General features: G+C 48.7%; 1 protein-coding gene across 1 annotated transcript in view; it reads left to right on the top strand.

Moving 5' to 3' along the window:
- Window positions 1–239: 239 nt before the first annotated feature.
- CCDC63 (coiled-coil domain containing 63) overlaps window positions 240–7,511 on the top strand; it is a 38,338-nt gene continuing 31,066 nt past the window's right edge. The window contains exons 1-4 of the mRNA XM_004709701.4: window positions 240–306; window positions 719–882; window positions 4,129–4,318; window positions 6,824–6,943. Coding sequence (XP_004709758.2) covers window positions 298–306; window positions 719–882; window positions 4,129–4,318; window positions 6,824–6,943 — 483 coding nt within the window. The 5' untranslated portion in view covers window positions 240–297. The remainder of the gene's footprint in view (window positions 307–718; window positions 883–4,128; window positions 4,319–6,823; window positions 6,944–7,511) is intronic.

The following is a 7,511-nucleotide window of genomic DNA, read 5'->3' as shown; positions in this document are numbered from 1 at the left end:
CTGCCCAATTCCTAATAATAAATTGTGAGAGGAACAGGTTTCAGACAAACCTTGCTGCTTTTTTTTTTTTTAAGTACCTCTTTTCACACCAGGGCAGCCATCTGCCATGTCCTCCTCATGTGCCAAGCTGAGGGAGGGAGAAAGGGATCCCAGACGGTGGAGGAGGGAGGAGGTGACATAGGACAGCACACAAGTTCTCTTCCTTTGGCCCCCGTGGACAGGACATTGCAGAGAGAGAAAGAAGCAGTCACTGAGAAGGAAGCTTTCACTGAGCAGAAGAACACCAGTCCCTCCGAGATGCCGACGGTAATAATAGCTCCAGTGTAAGGGGTGTGTCAGTGGGTCTAAGTTGTATTACCTCACTCAGTCCTCACAGCATGCCTATGCATACCCATTTCTAAGGGACAGGAGACACGGTGATGGTAGGTGGCTTGCCCAAAGTCACGGTTCCCATAAATGGCAGAGCCTGTACTTGAACCCAGGACTCCAAAGAATACCCTCTTACCTCACCTAGCAAGGTTGCCTCTTCAGTACACGAAAGGGGGCCCAGCTTCCTCCCACTGGGGCCACCCTGGACAGCTTTTCCATGTAACAGAGAAGCAGTTGACCTTGCTCAAGGGTGCTCTCCCACCTTCTCGCCCCTGCCCTGGAGCTGACATGTGGCCTTCCACAGTCACCTGACTGATAGCCCACTGTCTTTTGTCTCCCTCAACCAAAGAAGCACCGGAGAAAGGGCTCAGATGATCCCCAGGAAGTTTCAGAGAAGACCAGAGAGCAACAGGTGGAGATGGAGCTTAGGAAATTAAGGCAGCAGTTCCGGAAAATGGTGGACAGCCGGAAGTCCTTTAACTTCCGCTCCCAGCAGAAGATCATGAACCAGTGGTAGGTGACAGCCAGAGTTTTGTCCTGAGTGCATTGGGGGAACATTTTGGATTTGGGGTCATGGTGCTTGCCTTCCCCTATGACCACCTCTTCCCTGATTTATTTTTAAATTTTATTGTGATAACAATACGTACCACTTGCCAGTGCATATGTCAGCACCATCGTTTCAATGTTGTGCAGCCTTTATCACTGTGTATTTCTATCACCCCAAACTAGAGCTGGGTGTATGTTGAGCCATAATTTACCTGTGCTCCCTCCCTGGGAGCCCCTGGTGACCTCTGCTCTCCTTTCTGTGTCTGTGTGCTTGCCTCTTCTAGATAGTTCATGTGAGCGGAGTCATCTGGCTTCTTTCACTTAGCGTAATGTTTTAAGCTTCATCTATGTTGTAGCATGTATCAGACTTTGTTCCCCTTTATTGGCTGACTAACACGCTGTGGTTTGGATAGACCACATTTTGTTTCTCCATTCATCCATTGACGGATGCTGGTTGGTTTTTTTTCTCACTTATTGGCTCTTGTGCCGCAGTGGACAGTAGCCAGTTGAGTTGACAGCAGCTCATGGCAATCCCATGTGTGTCAGAGGAGAGCTGGGCTCTCGTGGCTGGACTTTTCAGAAGTAGATCACCAGGCCTTTTATCTGAGGGGCCTCTGGATCACCAACCTTACAGTTCACAAGGGAGCATGTCACCCATTCACACCACCAACCTCAGTTTGATATCACACCACCAACCTCAGTTTGATATCACACCACCAACCTCAGTTTGATATCACACCACCAACCTCAGTTTGATATCACACCATCAACCTCAGTTTACAGGTATCTGTTTGAGACTCAGTCTTCACTTCTTTGGAGGAAGTAAGTTCTGAACCCAGTCTGGGGACCTGTGGTCTTCTGTCTAAAGACATTGGTTTCAAGAGAAGGCCACTTGAGATACCTGGGATGGTAAGCTCGAATCCTTGCATCTGAAGCTCTCTGGCCTATAAAGCTTGGAATATTTGTGTTCTAACCCTTTACAGGGAAAAATTTGCCAGGGCCTACTGCTTCCAACCCTCACAACCACCCCCAGCATGTTCATGGCCATTCATTCTAGAGTGGTCCTTACAAAGCAGGTCCTGAGTCAATGGGTCTGGATTGGTACCTGAGAGTGCATTTCTGGAAGCTTTCAAAGGATGCTAGTGGCTGGTCAGCAAACAGCACTGAACTGTGGGGCTGTTTTCTGTCATTCAATTGTGCAGGCTCTCAAGCCTTTTCTTCACAATCCTCCTCTTTGCTCACCATTACCCTTTCTTGTCCACTCCCATCTTTTCCAGAAGAGATCAGGGACGAGGAAAGAGGAGATTCCTGCCAGTCATTTGAGCAAACAATGGGTGGAGGCTCCAGGGGACCTCACCGCTGCCCAGGTTTCTGTAAACTTGAAAAAAATCCTGTCTGATATGCGTTGCCCCTCATTACCAGAGTTAATTGGCTGTCAGGTCTGGAAGGATATCTGCAGAGGCAGAGGCTGATGGGGCTCCAGCCACATCTAGGGAATGGGTTTTGACAGGCACCGTTGCAAATTGTTCCTCAGGAAAGCAGTCTCTCTTAGAGAAGGGCGGAGCTGTGGAAATTGTCACAAACTAGGCCTCAGGCAAGCCCTGGTGGTGTAGTGGTTCCAAGTTGGCCTGCTTACTACCAGATCGAAACCACCAGCCACTCCACGGGAGAAAGGTGGGGCTTTCTACTCCTGTAAAGAGTGACAGCCTCAGAGACCCACAGAGGCAGTTCTACCCTGTCCTGTAGGGTCGCTATGAGTTGGCATCGACTCAATGGCAGTGCATTGTTTTTGTATTTTTTTTAAGGCCTCCGGCAGTGGTGGTTCAGAGATTGAAGGCTTGCCCTCCGTGAAGGATCCCTGGTGGTGGTGTGGGTCACAGATTGGGCTGCTCTGTTGGAGAAAGACAAGGCTGTCGGAAGGAGAAAGATTACAGCCGTAGAAACCCGATACAGGGTCACGATGAGTTGGATCCAATTGATGGCAGTGAGTTTGTTTATTTGTTTGTTGATGCAGGACACCAGAGGTTCTTTTCCTAACCCATGCAGACCCCCTCTGTTCGTAGAGGCTTGTGGGTTTCTATCAGGCCGAATAGGTTTCAGTGGAGCTTCCAGATTAAGAGGGACTAGGAAGACAGGATGGAGCCTTAGTGGCCAGTTGGGTTGCAAACCACAGGTCAAGCAGTTGAAAATGACCAGCTGCTCTGTGGGATCAAGATGAGGCTTTCTACTTTTCTAAAGATGTACAGTCTCAGGGTGGTTCTCTTCTGGCCTGTAGTCTCTATGAGTTAGAACTGACTCCCTGGCAGTACAATTGAGAGTTTTTTAAAAAAATCATTTTATTGGGGGCTCATACAACTCAATTACAATTCATATATCCATCCATTGTGTCAAGCACATTTGTACATATGTTGCCATCATCATTCTCAAAACATTTGCTTTCTATTTGAGCCCTTGGTATCAGCTCCTCATTTTTTCCACTCCCTCCCGCTCCTGCTCCCCCCCCTCACAAACCCTTGATAATTTATAAATTATTATTATTTTGTCATACCTTATACCATCTGACGTCTCCCTTCACCCACTTCTCTGCTGTCTGTCCCCCAGGGAGGGGGTTATATGTAGATCCTTGTAATCTGTTCCCCCTTTCTCCCTCACCTTCCCTTCACCCTCCTGCAATTGAGAGTTTTTGCTTTGTTTTATTTGGTTTTGAAGAAAGTATGGAGCTCTGGTGGTGTAGTGGGTTATGCCTATGATATTCTAACCACAATATCCACCGTTTAAAACCATCAGCCGATCCACAGGAGAAAGCTAGGGCAGTTGGCTTTCTGTACAGCTTTAGAAACCCTATGAGAAGATTCTACACTGTCCTATTGGGTCCCTGGGAGTTGGAATCAACTTGGTGGCGTTATTTTTGAGTTTCATTTCCCACCAGTTCTTTGAAGCCCCCTCATCAACTTGGCTCCTTGCTGCTCTTCTATCTTCCTCCCCTCATCTCCTCGCTTAATCTGCTCTTTGATGTCAGAAAGGATCGTGAGATTAAAAGCACTCTCATGAACCAAACAAAGAACGCCTAGTCCCCAATGGGGCCATAGCAGCAGGGATCTGGGCTTATGACACAGACTTTGGGGATGGGGAGATACAAGGAAGACTGGAGGAGGAGGCTCACCTCAGGGCACTGCTTCTCTCCCTCTGCCCCCCACCCCCCCCACCCCCCAGCAAGAAGATCAAGACCTTGCAGGAGGAGCATGATGAGATCAACCTGCTTCTGGGGCTCATCAAATCCTCTAAGAACCTGGATCTGAATGAGAAGAACTACATGGAGCTGCGCTTCCTGCAGCAAACCCAGGAGGACTACAAGACCCTGAATCAGTCCCTGAAGACACTGCTGGCTGAGCTGGAGGAGAAGGTGGGGCGGTGTCCTGATGGTGACCTAGCAAGCCCTCACCCTATCCCCAGCACTCCATCCACCCAAAGCCCCAAACAAGGCAGTCGAGGTCGAGCCCATTCCCACTCACGGCAACCCTGTAGGACAGAGGAGAGCTGCCCCATGGGGTTTCCGGGGCTGTCCTCTTTAGGGGAGCTCGTGAGTTTGAACAGGTGACCCTTTAATTAGCAGCCACGGGTTTTAATCGTGGTGCCAACAAGGCTCCTCAACACCCACAAGGCCTGTCTGATGAAGGAGCTTCCGAAAGTCCAGGGGAAAATGGAATTAAAATATAATGGAATATAGATATAAATAGATATTTATGGAGATATAAATGTTCCCATGGGCTTCTGGAAGCCCCTCACCTACATGAATTGGCCTGCGTGCTGTGGAGTTGATTCTGATCCACCATGACCCCCATGCAACAGAGTAGAACTGCCCCCCCAAGCTTTCAAGGCATCGTCTTGACTGGGAGGAGATGGTCACGGTTCACTCACTCCTTTTGGTCAGCAGCTGAGTGCTTAACCACTGCACTACCAGGACTCCTTACCTATACTTATCCATCCACCCCGCCAAAATAGCAAACCAGCGCAAAGAACACCCCTCTAGTGGTTTCCCACTCGTGTTTTGATAAAGGCCAACTCCCTAGGAGCCTTGCCCACACCCTCCTCCCCCCTCTTCACCTGCTCTCCTGCCCCTCCTTCTCCGTGCTCTGTCCTCACTGGTGGCCTCCTCCTCCTTGGGGCCTACTGTGCTGTCTCTCATGGTCCTGCCTGTGCCCCGGCCCTGTCCTCAGTCTGGGATGCTCCTCTCCCTAGTTATCCTTCAAGGGCTCGGCTCAAACGCCCCTAGGGTGGGTCCAGAATGCCTTCTATCTCCTCTCCTCTAAGACTTACCCCACTTTATGTACTTCATGCATAGTCCTGCCCCTTCCCCTTTCCTTGCCCCAAGTCCTAGAGAGTGAGCTCTTTGAGGCTGGGCACTGTCTCTGTCCTGACGACTGTCACTCTTGTTTTCTGGCACAGCGCGGGCGTTTCCCAAATATGGAGGGATGAGGGATGGGATGAAAAACTGGTTGATGAATAAAGGCATGAATGAGAAAGGAGGTGATCCAGGAAAATTGAATAAAGGATGGGAATACAAGTCCTTAGAAGCATGTGGAAAAGGCCACCTAATTTGGAGTCCTCAAAAGAATAAAAGCATCACCAGCTACCGCAAATGCTCTTCATCCTGATTTAATTCCCAAATGGGCAAATTCCAGAACCTCTCCCCCGACTCCAGGCCCAACACAGAGTCCAGAGCCCCACCTTGCAAGAGGTCACTGTAAGCCCGGACCGTCCTCACCAGGCCCCACCTGGCTTTACAAAGTAATCAATTAGCCAACTGTAAAACACAAGGTGCTTGGCAAGACAGTCCTCTGCCACTTGCAGCGTTCTGGTTGAATTACTCTCCGCGTCACAGAAGCGGTGTTCTGAGACACAGACACCCGGGAAATCTGAACACGGAATTTACCCCTGAGAGTCATGGTGGACACGCTGATGCTACAGCTTTGCTTGGACAAGGAACTGATGCCTGAGGACTTGGGTCAGTTGTAGCCTCGCGCCAGCGCAGGAGCTGCTGGGGACACTGCCCTTGGTAAAATGAGGACCAGTCACAAGTCGAGTTCATCAGTGAGTCTGAGGGGGGTTGTGTTGAGAGAACGGGGGGCTTGACTTTGTATATCAGGGCTAAGGAAGCTCTTTTTCTTAACCTTGAGGAATTTGGGGCCTGTCGTGTTTTGGCTAATGTCCAAACCCCGGCTCCTATCAATTGTAAATGAAATCCGTTTTCCTCTCCAGTTTGGTGCTACTCAACGGACTGTTTCCTGACTGCCTGGCAGTCAGAGCGGCCTTCTTTGTTGGATGCACCAGTGAGAATGCATTTGGCTGCAAGTAACGGAATTCTTTGGCTAAAAGCAGCCGAGATAATGCAAGTTCTCACGGCATAATCTGGAACTTGGCCATGCCAGGGAGGATTTAGCAGCTCTATCAAGATGGGCTGGTCTTTTTCTGAAAGAGTCTCTTGGTCCTCCCCTCCTGATCACAAAGTGGCTGTCAATCAAAGCTCCGCTGGCATCTGTGCCTCATAGAATCACGTTCAAGGATATGAGGAAGGGCAACATTACAGGCAGTGTCTTATTACTGGTAGGAGGAGAGAATATTTCACAAAATACCTCAGCAGGTTTCCCCTTGTTGGAAATTTACATATCTAGGTAAGAGCAGACACTCTCTATCGATTGCATCATTTTTATCCTAAACTAGCTCAGATGATGTTGAATCGAACGGGTCTACCAGACAGAAATGCAAACTTCATGTTTAGGAAAAGAAAGGACATGGCAGTTTGGGTTTTGAATACACTTAGTGAGTAAACTGTAGGATCGCACCCACACAGTTGTTAAGACAGCTGAGGTTATTTTATTTTTTCATTTCCCCCTCTCTCTCTTTCTAGATTGCTCAGGTAGAACAAAAACTTGTAAACCAAAAGCAGATCTTCACCAAAATGCAAGAGGCCAATAACCCCCGGAAACTGCAAAAACAGATCCACATTCTGGAAACCCGTTTGAATCTTGTACGTATGATGGTCTTGCAAGTTGCTGGGGGTGAAGAACGATGCCATCCCAGCCAGGGACAGAACACGCCCATTTCATGGGTTGGTTCTGGAAAAGGCAGGATTGACTATCGGTGTGCGCACACAGCCCAGGCAATGGTCTACAGTTTATCACCTGCTATGCTCTACCCAAGGATGGCCGTGTGGGTTAGGCATTGCGCTTCTGACCACAAGGTCATCAGTTCAAATGCACCAACTTGATTGGAGGGGAAAAGATGAGGCTGTCTACTTCTGTAAAGATGCATAGCCTCTGAAGGCCCTGTATTGGGTCTCTCTGAGTCGGAGTGTGCTCTACCCACTCTGGATGGCTCGTGGTTGCTCAGCATGCCTTTCTTTCTTTCTTTTTTTAAGTTGGAAACTTTAGTTTTTTTCTTTTGTGATTCTTTTTTTATCGTTTTATTAGGGGCTCATACAACTCTTATCACAATCCATACATACATCAATTATGTAAAGCACATTTGTACATTCATTGCCCTCATCATCCTCAAAACATTTGCTCTCCACCTCAGCCCCTGGGATCAGCTCATCA

Source organism: Echinops telfairi, unplaced genomic scaffold (genome assembly GCF_000313985.2).
Source record: "Echinops telfairi isolate 266 unplaced genomic scaffold, ASM31398v2 ScPeMD7_7412;HRSCAF=8450, whole genome shotgun sequence".
Taxonomy (NCBI): Eukaryota; Metazoa; Chordata; class Mammalia; order Afrosoricida; family Tenrecidae; genus Echinops; species Echinops telfairi.
Note: the sequence above shows the minus strand (reverse complement) of the source record. Positions and strands in the feature narration are given on the sequence as shown.